Source organism: Carcharhinus amblyrhynchos, unplaced genomic scaffold, assembly GCF_965287045.1.
Source record: "Carcharhinus amblyrhynchos unplaced genomic scaffold, sCarAmb.v2.hapA scaffold_45, whole genome shotgun sequence".
NCBI classification, from domain to species: domain Eukaryota; kingdom Metazoa; phylum Chordata; class Chondrichthyes; order Carcharhiniformes; family Carcharhinidae; genus Carcharhinus; species Carcharhinus amblyrhynchos.
In genome coordinates, this window is record NW_027649786.1 from 1,559,624 (window position 1) to 1,581,248 (window position 21,625).

The 21,625-nt window shown below is 43.4% G+C and overlaps 1 protein-coding gene across 1 annotated transcript in view; it reads right to left on the minus strand.

Moving 5' to 3' along the window:
- Window positions 1-21,625, minus strand: part of LOC145337237 (butyrophilin subfamily 3 member A1-like) — a 360,163-nt gene that overhangs the window by 31,691 nt on the left and 306,847 nt on the right. The window contains exons 5-8 of the mRNA XM_080182029.1: window positions 20,489-20,836; window positions 15,247-15,528; window positions 6,955-7,077; window positions 5,516-5,548 (exon numbers count right to left, since the gene is read on the minus strand). Of these exons, the coding sequence (XP_080038155.1) occupies window positions 5,516-5,548; window positions 6,955-7,077; window positions 15,247-15,528; window positions 20,489-20,836 (786 nt within the window). The remainder of the gene's footprint in view (window positions 1-5,515; window positions 5,549-6,954; window positions 7,078-15,246; window positions 15,529-20,488; window positions 20,837-21,625) is intronic.

The window sequence follows — 21,625 nt, forward strand, 5'->3', positions numbered from 1 at the left end:
TTCCTTAGAGCAAAGGGGGGGGACTTTATCGAGGTGTACAAAATTATGAGGGATATCGATAGGGTAGATACAAAATAGATAGGACAATGCTTTTCCCCTCAGTAAAGGGGTTAGTAACAAGGGGGCATAGATAAGGTAAGGAGCTGGAGATTTAGAGGAGATTGGAGGGAAAGCTTTTCACCCAGAGGGTGTTGGGAATCTGGAACCTGAAACAGTGGAAGAAGCGGGACCCCTTAACATTTAGATGAGCTCTTGAAACATCTTAGCTTACAAGGTTACGGACCAAGTGTTGGATAATGGGATTCGGATAGATTGGTATTTGATGGCTGGCAGAGACCCAATGGGCCGAAGGGCCTCTTTCTGTGCTGTAAAACTCTAGTACATCATCTAGAGCATAATCCAAGTTGAAATTTCACTGCAGTGTTGATGCAGCATTACATTTTTGGAAATACCAGCTTTTAGATGAGATTTAATGCCAACCACAAAAAGCTGGCATTTCCAAATTCAACTGTGGCAAATGTGGAATTCATTTCCACAATGTAGTTCAGACCAAAACACTGCCTGATTTCAAGAAGAAATTAGATATAGCTCTTGGAGTTAAAGGAATCGAGGGATATGGGGGGAAAGTTGGGCGGGAGAATCAGGATATTGGATTTGATGATCAGCCACGATCATAACAAGTGGCAGAGCAGGCTCGAAGGGCTGAATGGCCTACTCTTGCTTCTCGTTTCTATAACAAATTCCATGATACTATTCAAAGAACGGCAGGGGAGTGTTCTGGAAAATATTTATTTATCTCCCAATCAGCACCAGTAAAAACAGATTAACCAGACGTTACCGCATTGCTTTTTGTGGGACCATGACATCAAAAAATTGGACGGGATTCTCTGGCCTCCCCGTCAGAGCAGGAGCTGCTGTGCCATTTGCCGGCAGTGGGATCTTCTGGTTCTGCTGCTGTCGATAGTATTTCCCACTGAATCCATCCCACACTGCCGGGAAACCCATGGCAGGGGTGCACTGTCTGCGGGACCGTATGATCCCACCAACGTAAACGGCCGGAGAATTCAGCCATTGTCTGTCATGATTACACACGTGGAGTGTTTCGGGATGTGTTGCGGACATACAAGATCCTGCATAAATAGAAGTACTTTCTCTACATTTTAAACTCACTAAACATTAGAAAAAAGGCAGTGCAGCTGTAAAGAAGATTTAATCAAAAGGTATTCAATAATTAAATTGCATGACAGCAATCTGTCTATTTGTTACAATGGGTGGCCCAATACATTCTCCGTTAAACCTGGGATCTGGCAGAGATTTTCAGCTCGATAAGTCATGGCACAAATCAATTCCGGCCTCCCAGGCAGCCTATCGCTGCAACAGGTCCAAAGATGTGCGGGTTAGGTTGATTGGCCATGCTAAGAAATTGCCCCTTAGTGTCCAGGGATACATAGGTTAGAGGGATTAGTGGGTATAATATGTAGGGATATGGGGGTAGGGCCTGGGTGGGATTGTGTTCTGTGCAGACTCGATGGGCCGAAGGGCCTCTTTCTGCACTGTAGGGTTCTATGGTTCTATGCTGAGCAGATGCCATCTCCCTGGCGCTACACTCAATCCTGGAACAACTAGATAACAAAAAGCACCCATGTCAGGTTCTTTTGTAGACTACAGCTCAGTCTTTAACACCATTATTCCTACGGGGCTCATCTCCAAACTCCATGGCCTGGTGCTCGGCTCCTCCCCCTGCGACTGGATCCTAGACTTCCTAACCTACAGATCACAATCAGTAAGGGTAGGCAATAACAGCTCCTCCACAATCATCCTCAACACCGGTCCCCCACAAGGCTATGTCCTCAGCCCCTTACTATACTCCTTATACATCTTTGCCTGTATGGCCAAATTCCCCATCAACTCAATTTTCAAGTTTGCTGATGAAACCACTGTTATGGGTTGGATCTCAAACAATGATGAGACACAGTACAAGAAAGTGATAGAGAATTTGATGAACTGGTGCAACGACAATAATTTCTCCCTCAATGTCAACAAAACAGAGGAGAATAAAGGGAAAGGTCATCAACAACCTGTCCTGGTCCCTCCACACCAATGTTCTAGTTAAGAAAGCCCACCAACGCCTCTCCTTCTCAAGACGCAAAGAAATTTGGCATGTCAGCTACGACTCTCACTAACTTTTACAGATGCACCATAAAAAGCATTCTTTCTGGTTGTTTCACAGCTTGGTACGGCTCCTGCTCTGCACAAGACTGCAAAAAAACTATAAAGGGTTGTGAACATAAGAACATAAGAAATAGGAGCAGGAGTAGACCATCTAGCCCTTCGAGCCTGCCCCGCCATTCAATAAGATCATGGCTGATCTGTCGTGTCTCAGTTCCACAAAGCCCAATCTATCACGCAAACCAGCCTCTCATCCATTGACTCTGTCTACACTTCCCATTGCCTTGGCAAAGCAGTCAGCATAATCAAGGACCCCACACACCCCAGAGATATTCCCTTCCACCTTCTTTCATCGAGAAAAAGATACAAAAGTCTGAGTCACGTACCAACCGACCTATATTAGGAGCAAGAGATTGGTTAGAGGGAAAATTGGTCCTCTTAGGGACAAAGGAGGGGAGTTATGTATTGAGTCGGAGGGAATGGGGGAGATCCTGAATGAATACTTTGCGTCAGTATTCACGAAGGAGAGGGGTTTGGTGTTGTGTAGTGTCTTGGAGGGAGCTGTAGATCAGTGGCAGGAAATATCCATTATGAGGGAGGAAGTGCTAAGGCTTTTAGGTAGCATAAAAACGGATAAAGCTCCGGGGCCTGATGGTATTTATCCCAGGCTGCTTAGGGAGGTGAGAGATGAAATTGCTGGGCCTCTGACGCAAATCTTTGTCTCTTCTTTGGACACAGGTGAGGTCCCAGAAGACTGGAGGGTAGCTAATGTTGTACCACTGTTTAAAAAAGGTAGTAGGGATAACCCTGGTAATTACAGACCAGTGAGTTTGACATCGGTGGTAGGAAAATTACTGGAAAAAATTCTTAGGGGTAGGATGTATGAGCATTTGGAGCGTTGCGATCTGATTAGGGATACGCAACATGGCTTTGTTAGGGGGAGGTCTTGCCTTACGAATCTGGTAGAATTCTTTGAGGAGGTGTCAAAAACGGTTGACGATGGGAGAGCCGTTGATGTCATCTATATGGATTTCAGTAAGGCGTTTGACAAAGTCCCTCATGGTAGGCTGGTAGAAAAGGTTAAGGCACATGGGATACAAGGACAGGTAGCTAGGTGGATTGAGAACTGGCTGGCAAATAGGAGACAGTAGTTGTCGAGGGGACCTTGTCGGGCTGGAGGCCAGTCATCAGTGGTGTGCCGCAGGGCTCAGTACTGGGACCTCTCCTCTTTGTAGTATATATAAACGACTTGGAAGAGAGCGTACGTGGTGTGATCAGCAAGTTTGCGGATTACACCAAGATGGCAGGATTGGCGGGTGCTGAAGTGGAATGTCAGGTGATACAACAGGATATAGATAGGTTGGTATATTGGGCAGATAGGTGGCAGATGGAATTTAATGCTGACAAATGCGAGGTGATGCATTTTGGAAGGAATAATGCAGAGAGGAGCTACGTGATAAAAGGTAGACCGATTAGGAGTATAGAAATACAGAGGGACCTGGGAGTGCAGGTTCACAAATGTATGAAGGTGGCGGCACAAGTGGAGAAGGCTGTTAGGAAGGCTTATGGAATGCTAGCCTTTATAGGAAGGGGTATAGAGTATAGGAGCTGCCGTCTATTGCTTCAGTTGTATAGAACGTTGGTTAGACCGCATTTGGAGTACTGCGTCCAGTTCTGGTCACCTTACTACCGGAAGGACGTGGAGTCTCTGGAAAGGGTGCAGAGGAGGTTTACCAGGATGTTGCCTGGCATGGAAGGACCAAGTTATGAGGAAAGGTTGGAGAAACTGGGACTCTTCTCCTTGGAAAGACGGAGATTAAGGGGGGGACATGATAGAGGTATATAAAATACTGAAGGGAATAGATAGAGTCAATAGTGGTAGGCTGTTCCCTAGATTGGGGACAATTATGAGAGGTCACGATCTAAGGGTGAGGGGGGAGAGGTATAATTTGGATATGAGAGGAAGGTTCTTCACGCAGAGGGTCGTGGGAGTATGGAACGCGCTACCGAGTAGGGTGGTGGAGGCAGGCACGTTGGACTTGTTTAAGGTTTACTTAGACAGACACATGAGCGAAACAAGGATGGAGGGTTATAGTAGAGGGTATTAAATAGGGTCAGAGCCTCGGGACGACACCGGAAATGTAGTTTTATATGTTAACGTATTGTCTTTTTATTCCACAGGTGTCGGTCCACCTTGTTGTCAAACGAGGGGCATGCACACGGTGGGTCGTGCGTGGGCTGCTCTTGGAGGTTCCGGGAGTGGCCTAGCACTTCGTGTTGGTGTGTGTGCTTAATCCTGGACCAGTAGACGGGCACCGCAACAGCTCAGTGACTAGCACTGCTAGCTGTGCAGATACATGGATTTGGGCCTGTGTCTGTGGGAGTTTGCGCATTCTCCCTGTGGTTGCGTGGGTTTCCTCCGGGCGCTCCGGTTTCCTCCCACACCCCAAAGATGTGCTCTTAGGCTGATTGGTTTTACCAAATTGACACTATTCTCCCCTGAATCTGGCTAAGTAGGGGTTCCACTCACATACACACAGGGCAGGGTAGGTGTAGGAGGATGCGGTGGCGTGGGCTCGTTGGGCTGAGGGGCCAGTTTCCCGTGCTGGGTTGTTCTTTGTTCTTTAAGAACAGCTTCTTTCCTGCTGCCATCAGACTTTTGACTGGACCTACCTTGTATTAAATTGATCTTTCTCTACACCCTAGCTATGACTGTAGCACTACATTCTGCTGCTCTCCTTTCCTTTATGTACGGTATGCTTTGTCTGTGTGGTGCGCAAGAAACAATACTTTTCACTGCATACTAACACATGTGACAATAATAAATCAAATCAAATCAGATTAATGATGTAATTCTCCATCCTCTGCTGGGCTAACATGGGCCTGTGTGAAACAATGTTGGGCCAAACTCTATCTTGTGTCTAGTGTGTGTACAATATTATGTACCCACAGGTTTTCACAAATTATATTATCAATGTAATTCAGAATGGTCAAAATAATTCAGTCTGTGGGAAACACAGATATGAGATTAGCGAGCACCGTGCTTTTATATGGTTAGATCAGAATCATACGCATTTTTCTTATTGTCTGTTTGGTCTTTCTGAAGCACAAGACCCTGGAAATTGCTATCCAATATATTTCAAACAAATGTCAATCATTATTGAAATGTTCGTTAAGATTTGTAAGATGAATAGTTTGTTCAGCTTTGAGTTAAAACAGTCATATCATCATTATGTATAATTAGCTAATCCTAACAGATAATTATCAATATATTTAATTAAACTTGCAATTCACCCAAAACAAATATACTTTGCAAAATGTGAATATTTCAACATTGAACTCTTACCAAGTTCGACAATAAAGTTCCAAAGTTCGAGCTCTGTAAAAAAGTAAGAAAACCATTATTTTGAATGATAGAAACAAACTTCATTAATCAAAAGCAAAGTACTGCAGACGCTGGAAACCAGAAATAAAAACAGAAACTGCTACAAATACTCAGCAAGTCAGGTGGAGTCTGGAGAAAGAAACACGTTGATGTCCTTTCATCAGAGCTGGAAATAATACAGATTTAACAGGTTTTGAGACAGAGAAAGGGGCAGGGAGGAAAGAACCAAATTCAAGTGAGGGTAACAGGTCTGAATAAACTTCAGTTTTGGTGAAATTATATAAACTCCAGACAAGTTCTTTACAGGATAGATAGATGGATATTATGGAGTATCAGAAAATCAAAGGCATGATGTGTGCATTGACCCTATCCCTCGATAGGTAAAGACTGTGGGCAAATCCCAGACCCAAAGAATCTAATACCAGAGCTGAGGTGGTACATCTTGTAGTTAACAGGGAAATAAACAGCAAAATAGATGAAGAGCTAATTAATACTTTTGGGAGTTTCAGGAATAGAAAAGATTAATAGGTAACAGCAGTAATAATACATGACAATTTAAAGTGTTCACAACTATTTCCCTAGTCTTTATTCTATTCTAAAACCAGAAGACACTTTACTTGATGTCATGTTCTGAATACAGTGTAAAACAATTATCTTGTCAATAGTCTAAGTGATTTTAATGTAGGTAAAGACAAGGAAAAATACACATCAATAGAAAACATGACTAGATCTTATTTTACAATAAGTTGTGCAATTGTGGGCTAGTTTTGAACAAAATTAACGACAAGTAGAAATTTACTTGCAAAGGTTGATTAGGGAAAGATGAAACATCAAGGGCTAAGGGGAGAGCGTTGGAGTATGGCATTGAGATACAGGATCAGCCGTGGTCATATTAAATCTCAGAACAGGTTCAAAGTGTCTCAAACTCCTGTTCCTATTCTCAATGTTTCCATGCTGGTAGAATATCAAATAGGCAACCTAACAGTATTCAAAAGTTATTAAAATACAAGTATTAGTATTTATAATCACCCGACAAAGTGAATTGAACTATTCCTCCATTTTCCACATTAATGTTCACTCCACCACTGAGCCCAAACATTTAACACTGAAACAAACCCAGGAAAGAATTTAACGGGACCCCTCTGGCAGGTTGGGAGGGGTAAGACTAAAATTACCCAGATGATCTTTTCACAATCCTCTCCTGACCTATCCTAAATTTTATGGGGTACGGGTATAATCCTGTCATTCCACGGAGCTGTTCTTATCTCGATGGAAGACCAGCTGAGCTCCCACTGAAACACGGTTTTTCTACCCTTTCCACTGAATCTACAACTGGAGATTAGAGAATCCCCAGGGGATTTCTAGGACTGTATTTATACATTGTTACACTGAGAAAGTACCTTTTATGCGTGGCTTTATGTGTTTCAAACTCCAATAAATCATAGCAGAAATGGCGACAGTTAGACGGCAAATGTTGACGAGCAATAGCACCAGCCAAAGAGGATCAAGAGGGAAGATATCATCTGTGAAGTAAACACCAGAATTATTATCCGATATTATCCACAACATATACCAGAAAAACTGTTCTTTTAAAGTATTCAGCAGTCGCAAAAGTTCATGAAATGGAAAGCTCATGGTTGTTTGGACAGCATCTGATGTAACTTCAGCAGAAGTCCACTGGAACTGCCAGAAATTAGCTAGCAGATTAAAGTTACTAAATGATTTGATGTGAATGGAGCCTCTGCCCATTTCAATCACTATCACTGATGTTCTCATTGTCTAGGGGCTGGAACTCTTTGTTAAACTGGGCCCTCCCCTGCTAGTTTTAGTGATGATGTGGAGATGCCGGCGTTGAACCGGGGTAAACTCAGTAAGAAGTCTCACAACACCAGGTTAAAGTCCAACAAGTTTATTTGATAGTAAACCCACTAGCTTTCAGAGTTTGCCCCTTCGTCAGGTGAGTAACCTGAGTCAAGTGACACATCTGACAAAGGGGCAAACCCCAAAAGCGAGTGAGTTTACTATCAAATAAACTTGTTGGACTTTAACCTGGTGTTGTGAGACTTCTTGCTGAGTTTTAGTGATGTCAAAGGACAAGGTGGTGAAGAAAGCATCTGGTGTGCTTGCCTTCATCAGCCAGAGCATCGAGTATGAACGTTAGCAAATTATGTTACAGTTATATAAAACGTTGGTTAGGCCACAGTTGGAATATGTGGTGACCAATTCTGGCCACCACACTATCAGAAGGATGTGGAGGCTTTGGAAGAAAGGTTTACCAGGATGTTGCCTGGCATGGAATGTATTAGCTGTGAGGACAGGTTGAATAAACTGGGATTGTTCACCCTGGAAAGATGGAGGCTGAGGGGCGACATGATAGAAGTTTATAAAATTATGAGGGGCACATATAAGATGAACAGTTGGAAGCTTTTTACCCAGGGCAGAAATGACAATTACAAGGGGACACAAGTTCAAGATAAAGGGGGGGAAAGGTTCAGTGGAGGTGTGCGGGGGAGGTTTTTACACAGAGGGTGGTGGGGGCCTGGAATGCACTGCCAAATGAAGTGGTTGAGACAGACACATTAGTGACATTTAAGGCTTATCTGGATAGACACATGAACAGGCGGTTGGTCTGGGTAGGACAACATGATTGGCGCAGGATTGATGGGCTGAAGGGCCTGTTCCTGTGCTGTACTATTCTTTATTGTTCTTGTTCAAAGGCTGGTGCATCACTGAACAGAAACATGGCAGTCTGAGTGTTTGGTGCCTAAGTTTGTAAAATATATTTGTACCACTACTACAACTTTAAAAAGGTCAAAGCAAATTACTGCAGATGCTGGAATCTGAAACCAAGCGTGAAAATGCTGGAAAATCTCAGCAGCTCTGGCAGCATCTGTAAGGAGAGAAAAGAGCTAACATTCCGAATCCAGATGACCCTTTGTTAAAACTTTAAAAGATGTTTCACAAAGCTGTAATCAGGCATTGATAAATGCGAAGCTAAAGTAAAAAATAATTAAGAATGTTAAAACCAGGGAGCAGTGATTTGGGAAATTTTATTACTCAAAATATCCATCGGAATTATACAAACATAAAGGAGAAAGGAGGTGGAGGAATTTCTGAAATGTGTTCAGGAAAACTTCCTTAAATCGGTATTTCTCAGTCCAACCGGAAAGGTGGGATTGCTGGATCTGGTGCTGGGGAGTGAGGTGGCACAAGTGGACCAAATGTCTTTACATTTGTGTGAAAGTGACCATTGTAACAAAAGGTTTAGATTTGTGATGGAGAAGAGCAAGAAACAAACTAAAGTGAAACTCCTAGGAAGAGGGTTAATTTGAATAGGATGAGAAGGGAGCTCGCCCGAGTTAAATAGAATCAAAGACAGTCAGGAAAATCTCAAACAGAATAATGGGGAATCTTTAAAGGGGCCAAAGATGAGGAGAGAGTTTGAGAAGCTGCTGGACCAAAATCAAAGAGGTCCAGGTGAACTCTTCAGGCGAGGGTCAGGCCAAATATAAAGCTGAGAGAGGAATTGATGAGGAAAATAAGACTGGCAAAGACAGAATATGAGAATAGAATATCAGTTAACCCAAAAGGAAACCAAAAATCTTTGACAGGCATATAAATAGTAAACAGGGAGGAAGAGGAAAATGTGGGGCCTATTCGGGTCAAAGAGGGTGACACACGCACAGAGATACAGGGCAAAGTGAAAATACTTGATGAGTATCAGTGTTTACTGAGAAAGAGGTAATGGATGGGGTGAAAATTGATAGGAGGAGTGGACTGGAAAGGCTGACTATGGTCAAATGGATGAGTTACCTGATTCGGATCGCTTGAAACTGCGGCTGCTGGAGGAAGTCGGGGTGGAGGTAGTTAAAATATTTTTCATAAACTCTTCAAGATATAGTGAAAGTGCCAGAGGAATAGAGAGTGACAAATATAACAATCTTCAGGGAAGGATGACAGACAGTGTTTGGAATTACGGACTGATCACTTTAATATTTATGGTGGATAAGGTTTTAGAAACAATGGGCAGGATTTTCCTCCCCCGGGGTGTGTTCCATGGCGGTGGGAGGCAGTGCACCGGTCACTGCTGGGGTGGGATCTTCTGACCCCACTGTCGTCAAAGGGTTTTCCCGATTAATGCATCCCTTGTCGCTGGGAGACCCACAGTGGGGGTGTGCGCGATCGGCAGGACCGGAAGATCCTGCCAGGGTAAACGGCAGCAAGGTTTTGGTGAATAATCAGGAAAAAATGATCAGACACAGAAAGGTTTGAGTGAAATAAAGAAAGTCAGCACAGTTTTGTAAAGGACAGGTCATGCCTGATCCATCTAATTAAATTTCTTGATGCATTAACAAACAACTTTAATGAAGGGAAAGCAATAGATGTCACCTGTAAGGATTATAATAAAATGTTTCACAAAGTAAAAGGCTGGTTAACAAAACTGATCTTCACAGAATTAGAGGGTAAGTCTCAACTTAGATTTTTATAAATGGCTTCAGGACAGAAACCAGTGAGTGGTGGGATACGGGGGCCTTATTTTACCATTTTGATTCGATGTGTTGGGCGGACTTGAAACAGGGAGCGTTTCAAATTGACTTTTAGACCCGTTCTGAGGCGCCCCGATACACACACTGCCTATAAAAATATCTCACTGCAGAAGCCTGTGGGTGGGGCTGAACCCACCTGAAACCCTACAGTTCCGATCGGCACCTCCAACTGCGCAGAAAACAAAAACGATGGAACGTCATTTCCTCCAATGCTCCCCTGCCACATCCCTCCCGGGCTGGATAATACCTCCCCCTGGCCGCCACAGACATTGCCCACCCCACAACATTACTGAACCCCTTCTCCACCCACCCTCCCCCAGACCGATCTCGGGTCTCTCCTCCTCTTTACCCCTCCCCCACCCCCACCAATCTCAGGCAGAGTGGCAGCGGACCCCCCCTTCCCTTCCATTGATCTCAGGCAGAGTGACAGCGGACCCCCCCCCTTCCCTCCCACTGATCTCAGGCAGTGTGGCAGCTGCTCCTCCCTCCCAGCTGATCGCAGAGAGCCGCTGCACGCTCGGCACTGACCCCCTCACTAACTGGAGCACCCGAATCGGATTTATATGAAGCATATCTGTTTCGCGCCGATGGGTGAACATGTTGGTAAAGGGGGAAGTGCAGCCCATTAATCAATTTAAATGTATGTGAATTGTCAGGCCGTGATAAAGGGGGAACCGGCATGGAGGCAGGCACGGATTACACTACTCGTCTTACACCCGACTTTACCATGTTTTCACATCTGAAAATGAGTGCAATGCAATGGTAAAATCAGGCCCATGGTTCCTTTTCAGATTGGAGGATAGGCAGTGGTTTTGCTCAGTAATATAACCATTGGTTTTTTTGATGTATAAGATTTAGAAACTGGAATACTAATACAGAGTAAATTTTCAAAATTTGTGGATTTTATCAAATTCAGAGGTGTGTCTGACAGTGAGGCTAATATCAATCCATTGGACTGGGACATAAACAGGCTAACAGACTGGCAAATGACTAGCAGTTGGAATTCAGAAAAGTATGAAGTGATGTATTTTGGCAGAAGGATAAAGAGAGGCAACTCTAAAGATTGCACAGGGACAGAGGGATATGGGAGTTGATGTGTTTGGATCTTACATAAGAACATAAGAAATAGGAGCAGGAGTAGGCCATCTGGCCCTTCGAGCCTGCCCCGCCATTCAATAAGATCATGGCTGATCTGTCGTGGCTCAGTTCCACTTTCCTGCCCTCTCCCCATAACCCTTAATCCCCTCTCTTATCAAAAACCCATCAACCTGCTTCTTAAAAATATTTAGCGAGGCAGCCTCCACCACTTCAACGGGCAGAGAATTCCAGAGATTCACCACCCTTTGAGTGAAGAAGTTCCTCCTCAACTCCGTTTTGAAGGTAGCAGGACAAATAAGAGAGCTGTGGGAAAAGGATTTGGATCTTGAGCTTCATATATTGAGGTACTGAATAAAAAAGTTATGCTGAACATTTCTAAAGTTCTGGTTAGGCCCCAACTACAGCACTGCATCCTGTTCTAGTTCCCAACAGTTTGTGAAGGATGTGAGGGTCCTTGAGAGGGTGTGGAGGAGATTTACCAGATGATTTTAACTGCGTTAGGTTAGGTTGGAGAAGCTGGGATTGTTCTCTTTGAAGATTCAGAGAAGATTTGATAAGAATATACAAAATTAGACAGGTATGGATAATATAGACAATGAGTAGACATTTTTTTCATGGGTTGATTGTACAAGGACTCAGACACAAAGTTAATGCTTTGAACACAAAATGCAGAAGTGATGCGAGAAAGAGCTTGGGTGGAATTTTCCCAAAAAATGGCAAAGGGCTGGATTCTCTGAACTCGCTCACAGCTGGGATTCTCCAATCCCGCTGCAGTGAATGGAGATTTGGCCGAGCACCAAATTCTCCATTTTTGCCGGCAGCGGCGACAGGGAACAAACAGCCGGAAAATTCCAGCTAAAGTGTCAGGTACTGAATGAAAACCGGTGTCTTTCTCCCCAGAGGAACAGGCAAGTTTTCTCTCCAGATTGTCCCACACTTCTGCAAAAAGTAGCAGTGGTTATGTTTTGTGCCATTGTTTTGAGGGGTGGGACCTAAAGATGCCAGCAAGACCAGCTCCATAGGGATTGGAGCATCCTTATCTCAAACCAAAGTTAAAGCCCACCTTCCCCATCATCGCAGGCATCAGGATATCAGAGCCCCCTCTCCTGAACTACTCCTTATACACCTATGACTGTGTGGCCAAGTTCCCCTCCAACTCCATTTTCAAGTTTGCTGACGACACCATGTGGTGCATCAGATCTCAAACAAAGATGAGATAGATTATAAGAAAGAGATAGATAATCTGGCGAACTGATCTCTCCCTCAATGTCAACGAAACAAAGGAGATAGACACCAACTTCAGAAAGCATAATGGAGAACACGCCACTGTCTACGTTAGTGGGGATGAAGTGAAAATGGGCAAGAGCTTCAAGTTTCTAGGTGTCCAGATCACCAGCAACCTGTCCTGGTCCCCCCATGCCGACACTATAGTTAAGAAAGCCGACCAATACCTTTACTTTCTCAGGGGGCTAAGGAAATTTGGCACATCAACTCTCACCAACTTCTACAGAGGCATCACTGATAGCATTCTTTCCGGTTGTATCACAGCCTGGTATGACCCTGCACTGTCCAAGACCATAAGAAACTACAGAGGATTGTGAATGAAACCCAGTCCATCACGCAAAACAGCCTCCCATCCATTGACTCTGTCTACACTTCCCGCTGCCTCAGCAAAGCAGCCAGTATATTCAAGGACCCTACACACGACTCCCACCTTCTTCTGTCAGGAAAAAGATACTAAAATCTGAGGTCACGTACCAACTGACTCAAGAACAGCTTCTCCCTTGCTGCCATCAGACTTTTGAATGGACCTACCATATATTAAGCTGATCTTTCTCCATCCCCTAGCTATGACTGTAACACTACATTCTGCACTTTTTCCTTTTCAGTAAATGGTGTGCTTTGTCTGTATAGCGAGCAAGAAACAATACTTTTCACCACATACTAATACCTGTGACAATAATAAATTAATAGCAGGGCAACTAGAATTTTTTTGCAATATTCCAAATGTGGCCTTACTAATGTCTTGTACAGTTCTAACGTAGCATCCCAACTCCTGTACTTAATGCTATGACCAACGAAGGCATGTGTGCCAAGTGTCTTCTTCACCACCCTGTCTTCCTGTGACGCCACTTTCAAGGAACTATGTACCTGCACCCCAGATCTCTCTGTTCGACAACACTCCCCAAGACCCTACCATTAACTGTTTAAGTCCTCCCTGGTTTGTCTTACCAAAATCCAACACCTCACGTTTATCTGAATTAAACTCCACCTGCTGCTCCTCACCCCAATTGTCCAGTTGACCAAAATCCCATTGCCAGATCTTCCCTGGCAGATGGAGTTTAATCTAGACAAAATGTGAGATAATGCATTTTGGAAGGTCTAATACAGATGGGAGATAGTAAATGGCAGAACCCTTAAGAGTATTGATAGACAGAGGGATCTGGGTGTACAGATACACAGGTCACTGAAAGTGGCAATGCAAGTGGAGAAAGTAGTCAAGAAAGCATGACGGCATGCTTGCCTTCATTGGCGGGGGCATTGAGTTTAAAATTTGGCAAGTCATGTTGCAGCTTTATAGAACCTCAGTTAGGCCACACTTGGAATATAGTGTTCAACTCTGGTTGTCACACTATCAGAAGCATGTGGAGGCTTTGGAGAGGGTACAGGAAAGATTTACGAGGATGTTGCCTGGCATGGAGGGCATTAGCTATGAGGTGAGGTCGCAGAAACTTGATTTGTTCTCAATGGAATGACAGAGATTGAGGGGCGACCTGATAGAAGTCTACAAGATTATGAGAGGCATGGACATTCTGGATAGTCAGAAGCTTTTTCCCAGGATGGAAGAGTCAATTATTCGGGGGCAAATGATTAAGGTGCGAGGGGCAAGGTTTAAAGGAGATGTACGAGGCAAGTTTTCTTTTACACAGAGGGAGATGGGTGCCTGGAACTCACTGCCAGGGGAGGTAGTGGAAGCAGATATGATAGTTACTTTTAAGGGGCATCTTGACAAATGTATGAAGAAGATGGGAATAGAGGGATGTGGTCCCCTATGTGGAAGGGTAGGGGGCATTAGTTCAGTCGGGCAGCATGGTCGGTGCAGGCTTGGAGGGCCAAAGAGCCTGTTCCTGTGTTGTAATTTTCTTTGTTCCTTTGTTCTAGTCTTGAACTATCAGAGTATGGCATCTTGAGGACAGTTAAGATTGTTGTTTGTGTAAGAATTTGATTGTTCTATTATTTTTAGGGTCTATAACATCTGTGTAATTTATTCCTTAAATCTTCTAAATGATTCAGTTTGAATTTCTGCCAGTTTGAATTCTTTACAGGAAGGCAGTTGTTTGTGAGAAACAGAATCATTTTATTGATTTACAGCTTTCAGTTCCTTTGCATCCTACACAGAGCAGCTGTACACTGTCTTCATTGCCCATAGTACGTTCAGGTGTTTTTTAAAAATCAGTTTGAAGGAATTGTTAAAGTAGTTTGAACTTAGGATGAAACTTCAAACCCACGTGTTGCTCTGTATTAGAGGGACACTTTTCAAATATTACGGTTAAAACGTATTGTCTTTCGTCTATATGGCTTTAGTTACAGATGCGGGTGACACAAGATGAATTGCACTCCACAGCCAATTGAAGAAGTGAATTTGGACTATTTCCAAATAAGAGAAACCCTGAATAATAAGAGACTGAGGGATAAAAGTTGAGAAGTCTTGGCTTCTGGGCTTTGGTTGTTCTGGACACAATTCAATATCACTTCAAAGGAAAAGGAGAGAGAGAGACATCGCCTGCGTTGGCTGTACCAAGAACTCCTAGGATCTTGAGTGATGAGAAATGGCTATGCTTTTACATATACAAGTATATGTAAAATTTTCCTTCATAAATTCTCCTTGATTCATAAATACTGGTTATTCGTACCTTGTTGGTGAAGCAAAGCTGAGGGCCCTAGTGTTAGAAATTCAGAATTTCTCAAACCCTAAACCTTACATTTGATTTGTGGAGTTTAAAAATCACCTCTTCCTTTATTGATCAAGTGTTTTAATTTACAAACCTGATATCTTGATTGAAACTTCTTGTTCTGTTTTCAATTCCCCATTGCGTAGACGACACTTGAGCCTGTTTGATGATTCTCTTGTTATTACAATGTTGCTCTGGACATCCACTAGACCTCTGGAATCCTGCTGGTAACTTGTTTCAGATTGTATTACACTATGTCCATCCTCACTGGTCCACTGTATCTCCGGCTGAGGAAACCATCCACTGGATTTACACACTAGCTCAATTCCATTACCAACATATCCCTTCATCTGAATCCAGGGCTCACACCCAAATCCTGCAATAAACAATGAACAGGTTCAAAAAAGGCAATTGTTCGGAGCAACAGCAAGAACATTCATTGATATAGCGCCATTAATGTATCCCCCAAGAACACTTCCTGTGGTCGGTGAGAAGTATCCATTTAATAGTATTAATATCTAAATACAGTCTGGTAATAACATGACTTTGGTGCAAGTATGATCTAAATATGTTCTTGTAGACACGGGCGATTAATGTAAATTAAATGTAGGTTCTTCAGACTAATTAATTTCAATTTATGCAAGGCAGCAGAGGACACCAATACCCACGGCAGATGTATTCAACTTGGAGGGGAGGGAGGGAGGAAATTGCTAAAACCAAAAAACATCCATTTATTACTGACCAAGTACACAGAAATATACATGGGAGGTGATAATGTTAGACCCAGAGCAATAATTCTGGTAATGTCAATGGATTTTCAAAGTTCTGTTGTCATCCTCTCTCTCTCATATTCTCCCTTATATTCTAAGCTGTAGGAATGCGGTTATTTATAAATTAGGATCAAGATCTTGCCCACCCTGCAGATTTTTCTTCTTGGGGTATTAATTGGGAATGTTTGAATCAAAGTGGCATTGACAGATGCCAAAGCCTGATTTTTCACCAGCATTGGCAATAATGGAGTTAAAACACATTGTTAAGGATATTGGACGATACTGGAATATAGACATGACTGACTGGCTGTACAGTGTTGGACCATTTTGTAAATTTATTGGTGCCAGGTAAATGTTGTTCAGCTGTCAGTGACTGCCCCTCTCAGAAGATTCCGGGGCCTCTATCTCTAACAGCATTAGCTGTCATTTCTCATGACTACACCCCCATGGAGAACTCCCAGACACTGGCAGGAATCCTGGATAATCTTCACTTGAGAAATTTCACCAGGGTTAGCAATGGTTCAGTCAGATAGCACAGTGCACATCCTGCCAGATTTTACCAGGATCCAAACACAGATTAAACTCCCTGGCCATAATCTCAATTCACCAGAGGAAAAGATATTAAAGACAGAAAAATCTGAGCTGAAGATTGTTGCTGATTAGAAGTACAGCCACATCTTCCAATGTCCAAAGCAGCAAAAACTGGAGTCTGTGTTACGTGTTGGGACTCTGGAATTTCTGGCTTGTGCACACATGGTAATTGTCCAGAAGTTTAATCCCCAGTGGACTAATTTGTGCTACATGAGACCCTCGAAGGTCTCCACCACTGAGCTGAGTGTCAGAGACTTGGATCAGAAATGTGGGACTTATCTGGATCCTTACCCAGGAAATGTTACACTGGTTAATACCTAGTTGAACTCAGTCCTTCACAAATTGAAAATCAAACTGCCTGCCCATCCCCTTTGCCTCTCCTGCACTCACTGAGTTTACCCTGGGCTTATCCTGGAGAAGCCATGCAGGCTCATTTCAGCTGCAGCTGAATTCCCAGTTGAAAATGAGCAGCTCCATTGGGGCACAGATATCCGGGTCCAGGTGTCTAAATTTCTTACAGAGCTGAGGGTTCAAGCTCCAGGTTTTCAGCACAAAATCTGAGGGATTGGAATTCCGCTTGTGGACCCAATCATGGAATACTTCCGACTCTGTACAACCACCTTGGGAAAACGATGCCCCAAATGGTGTAAATTCCACTCCGGAGGGGATTCGGGGATTGGGGGTGAGGTCAGGCTGCCACCTCTGGATGCTAATCGCAGGCAGTCACAGGGGCTGCTGAGCACTGAGGAGATCTGTTTAAAAGACTCTGTGGTTTTGTTCCAGTTGTAATGTCAAACATTGAGCCTCTATCTCTCACCCCTCACACTTCCTGCAAACGGGAATCCCCTCCAACTGTGAAGTTTATGGGATATACATTTCAAATCTACAGAAATGCTTTGATCTGAGGATTGGAACTGACTGCAGCTCGTTCAGGGCTGGACAGCAAGGGGTTAATTCAGATACCTGGTAAAATCAGTGGCTGATCCAAAAAATTCACACATTGTGTCCTGATAGGTCAGAATCAATGGTACCAAGAAAATGCCATTACCTTCCATTGACTAATGTAATCCAGAAGTCAGATTCCCCAATACAACGGCCCAGAGGACAGATCAATACCATATACGCTCAAGGAATTATGCAAATCTGGTGTGTACACAGACAGTAATACTGGGATTGGATCATTCAAACCCTCATTAACCTTGGAGCCAGGTGCTGTTACTGGGTCACCTCAGACAGCAGGAGAGTTGCTCACACAATAAGAACTGATAATATTCATTTGGATATACCTTCCATTGAAAACCCTGGATTGTTTCACCCAGCAGGAGCTGAAGAAATCTAACTGGACCTTACCTGGAATCAGCTAACTGGACACTGGAAGATCAGAAGATACGTTTTGGGAAGTTATGTTATTATAAAAGAAGAGCCCAGAATATTGGAGCTGCAGTCGGATGGAGGGTCAAGATTGGGAATCACAGTGGGTGAAACTGGAGCCTTGGGACAGAGTGTTTTGGCAGTGTGTGTTTTCTTTTTGTGTTGTTTATTGTGTTGGGTTGTTTTAAATTTTGGGGTTTTGTACTGTGAGTTTTATAATTAATCACAGAAGTGTCTATGTTAGGGACATCAGTTGGTTTCAATAAACATCAAAATCTTGGTTAAACCCAACACTCTGTGCAACACTGTTCTTTCATAAATCCTGAAGTTCAAAGATCATTTAAGGGGGCAACGAAACCCCAACACCCCTCACTTCTCCACCCAGTCCCCATAGGCCCATTCATGCAAATCCCTGTCCTCCATCACCTCCGATAACTCCTCATACTCTCCATGCCAACACCCCACACATCCACATGCCAACCCCCCGCACATCCACATGCCAACCCCCCGCACACATCCTCATGCCAACCCCCCACACATCCACATGCCAACCCCCCACACATCCACATGCCCCCTTATAAACTTTTGTACCAGGTTTGTATCAACTCATACTAATCAACACAATGTGAATTCAAGTGAAAAAACTGGCTGCAGATATTGCAGACTGGGTAGTGAAGTCAGATAGGCCAGAGTTTGGAATGTCACACTTATAGAAGGAACACAGGAAGCTCGCGTGCAGGTAGAGCAAGTAATTAGAAAGCCAAAAGGTATATTGGCCTTTATTGTAAGGATATTTCCAAAAAAGAATAAAACCCTCCTGCTCTAATTCTACAGAGCTTTGCTGAGACTACACCTGTAATACTGTGTGTAATTTTGGTCTCTGTAAGCATCCTATGGTGACAGCCTGCGTAAATTGTGCCTCTATTCTCTGGAGTTTAGAAATACGAGTGGACATTTCCTTTAAACATACAGAGTTCTGAAGAGGCTGGTCAGTGTGGATGCTGAGAGATTGTTTGCACACTGGTCAGGGCAACTAAAACACGGGGGCACAGCCTCAGGACAAAGGGGCCGATCATTTAAATTGAGATGAGGAGAAATTTCTTCACTCAAAGAGTTGTGAACCTTGGAAATGTCCACCCCAGAGGATTGTGACTATTCCATCATGGAATGTGTGTGAGGCTGAAATAGACAGATCCAGTATTATTCTTCATTGATTTAAAGTTCAGAATTCAGTCAGAAATAGAAAATGAATGTTATTACCAGTGTGTTCTTAATTAAGCCATAGTAAACAAACAATTTAAATAAAAATATAAAAAATGCTGGGTAAACTGAGCTTTTATCCTCAATTTAAACATCCTTTAGTTTCTGTTATTCTGAATATTTTCTTTAACAAGCCAGTGTTGATAACATATTCTTCATGAAATTTACTGACATAATCAGCTTTTACTGCAGGACAAATTTCATCATCCTGAGAATGTTATTGCCCCATCGCTCACATCCCTGTTACATAGAACATAGAACATAGAACACTACAGCACAAACAGGCCCTTCGGCCCACAAGTTGCGCCGATCACATCAACACCTACCAACCTACAGACCTATCTATAACCCTCAATCTCATTAAACCCCATATACTCATCCAGAAGTCTTTTAAAAGACCCCAGCGAGTTTGCCTCCACCACTATTGACGGCAGCCGATTCCATTCACTCACCACCCTCTGAGTGAAAAACTTACCACTAACATCACCTCTGAACTTCCCTCCCCGCACCTTAAATCTGTGTCCTCTCGTAGCGACCATTTCAACCCGGGGAAATAGCCTCTGAGAGTCCACCCTATCTATTCCTCTCAACATTTTGTAAACTTCTATCAGGTCGCCTCTCAACCTTCGTCTCTCCAGGGAAAAGAGTCCCAGCTCCCTCAACCTAACTTCATAAGGCATGCCTCCCAGTCCAGGCAACATCCTTGTAAATCTCCTCTGTACCCTCTCAATAGCTTCTACATCTTTCCTATAGTGAGGCGACCAGAACTGCGCACAATACTCCAAATGAGGCCTGACAAGGGTCTTACAAAGTTGCAGCATTACCTCCCGACTCCTAAACTCAATCCCTCGATTAATGAAGGCCGGTACACCATACGCCTTCTTGACCACCTCCTCCACCTGCGAGGCCGATTTAAGAGTCAAAATCGGCCTCGCAGGTGGAGGAGGTGGTCAAGAAGGCGTATGGTGTACCGGCCTTCATTAATCAAGGGATTGAGTTTAGGAGTCGGGAGGTAATGCTGCAACTTTATAAGACCCTTGTCAGGCCTCATTTGGAGTATTGTGCGCAGTTCTGGTCGCCTCACTATAGGAAAGATGTAGAAGCTATTGAGAGGGTGCAGAGGAGATTTACAAGGATGTTGCCTGGACTGGGAGGCATGCCTTATGAAGTTAATTGTAGCTTCACCACAGGGAGCATGGGTATTTAGAATTATCAAGTATATCATATATTACACCAACTGCTGAATAAATCTATTTTAAATTAGTTACAATTTAAACAGGGGATTTAAATAAGGCAAAGATATAACTTCTCCAAATCTTAAAATGCGAGTAGAGATTTACTAACCTACAACTTCCAGTTCAACTGTAAACCTTTCAGAACCGGTTTTGTCATCAACAAAACACCCATACGTCCCTTGATCAAATGCTGTTGTGTTTTTTATTCGAAGAGAAATGTTTCCTTGGGTCAGTTCATCTTTAAACAGTTCAGTCCTTCCTCTGTAATCATTGTGCTGAGCAGTAAGATCATCTCCTCCGTTTCTGTACACATGTACTGGTTCAGCAAGACCCACTTTCATCCATCTCACCACCATGTTTCTGACAGATAGATATGGTACAAGCTGACATTCCAATACAGCATCTTCACCTGCAGCAGTTACAACTGGATAATCAGGTCCTAGTACGATGAACTTACCTAGTGAACAATAACATTGAAAATAAAATAGATATTCATGAATCTCAGAAGGAGAAATACATTTACCAATCATTCAGATTCCCAGGCCCACAAACTGACCTAGAAATATGGGTCAAAAGGTGTCCTGGGTCAACAAATCAAAATAAGAGATAGTCTCTTCAAATACAATACAGGTCACCCTGTCCATGTCGTGTCTGCTAGATAGGAAACTATTAGGAAAGTAGAGTTGACACCTCCATGACAAAGCCAACCACCGCCTGGAAAAAGCAAGCTCAGAATTTAGCAGGTTCAGACTTTGGAAGGAGTTGGTCTCAGAATACAAACGGGATGGTCTACACCTGAACCAGAGGGGTACTAATATCCTGGAGGGGAATTTGCTAATGCTCTTCAGTTCTAGTTTTTCCTACGGTTGGATACATCCTTTCCACATCCAAGCTATCCAGGCCTTGCAGTATCCTGTAAGTTTCAATAAGATCCCCCACCTCATCCTTCTAAACTCCAACGAGTACAGACCCAGAGTCCTCAACCGCTCCTCATACGGCAAGTTTTTCATTCCAGGGATCTTTCTTGTCAACCTCCTCTGGACCCTTTCCAAGGCCAGCACATTCTTCCTTAGATACAGGGCCCAAAACTGCTCACAATATTCCAAATGGGCTCTGACCAGAGCCTGATACAGTCTCAAAAGTACATCCCTGCTCTTGTATCCTAGCCATGAATGCTATTCTCAACATGAATGCGAACATTGCATTTGCCTCCCTAGCTGCCAAATGACCTTGCACGTTTACCACA